Source organism: Nanorana parkeri, unplaced genomic scaffold (assembly GCF_000935625.1).
Source record: "Nanorana parkeri isolate BGI_ZX_2015 unplaced genomic scaffold, ASM93562v1 scaffold4907, whole genome shotgun sequence".
NCBI lineage: Eukaryota > Metazoa > Chordata > Amphibia > Anura > Dicroglossidae > Nanorana > Nanorana parkeri.
Window position 1 is genome coordinate 1 of NW_017311167.1, and position 808 is coordinate 808.

General features: G+C 59.3%; 1 protein-coding gene across 1 annotated transcript in view; it reads right to left on the reverse strand.

Annotated features, from left to right (window-relative positions):
- Positions 1-171: 171 nt before the first annotated feature.
- LOC108804054 (sodium/hydrogen exchanger 8-like) overlaps positions 172-808 on the reverse strand; it is an 8509-nt gene continuing 7872 nt past the window's right edge. Inside the window, exon 4 of the mRNA XM_018575821.1 lies at positions 172-279. Coding sequence (XP_018431323.1) covers positions 172-279 — 108 coding nt within the window. The remainder of the gene's footprint in view (positions 280-808) is intronic.

Consider the following 808-nt stretch of genomic DNA (forward strand, 5'->3'; position numbering starts at 1 on the left):
TCAGGATACTTGGTCGGGGATTGGTGGTCAGGGATTGGTGGAGCCTCGGCCAGCCAGGACTCCAGAAAATCACATTATCAGGAAGTGCAGGAAACCCCACTATGGAGAGAGCGGTCTGTGGTGTGCGCAGCATCCACATGGAGTACACGCCGGCCCGGCATCTCTGGTTGGCTATAGCAGCTCCTGCTCATCGTCCTCAGACCCGGAGGGCCCCTGGCGGACCTCTTCATACCACTTGTTGGTTAGACTTTTCATCTGTATGCGGCCATGATGAAGATCCTGAAAGACAAATGATGGAGTTAGCACTGGGAGTCCAGACAGGACACTATCTGCATGGAGTTTGCATGTCCCCCCCATGGGTTCCCTCCAAAGACACACTGGTAAGTTAAATGACTCTTGTCTACAATTGGCCCTACGTATATCATACAGGAACCCTGACCCTGCATTGGGGCAATCACACAACGTCACCTGCTAGCCTCGGCCCCGCCCCCACAGCCCCCCTGAAGCTCCTCGCAGAGATGGCGGCCAATCCCCTTTCCTCCTCACCAGCTTCAGACGTGGGGGATGAGAGGAACCGCTGCCCCACCCACTCCCAGCTGATGAGCCGGCAACAGGGTTCCGGGGAGAGGAGGAAGCCGGGACAGGAAGTGATCGTCCTCCCTCCCCAGCGGCCCGGGACAGGAAGTGATCGTCCTCCCTCCCCAGCGGCAGATCAGCGGCCCGGGACAGGAAGTGATCGTCCTCCCTCCCCAGCGGCAGATCAGCGGCCAGGGACAGGAAGTGATCGTCCTCCCTCCCCAGCGGCAGA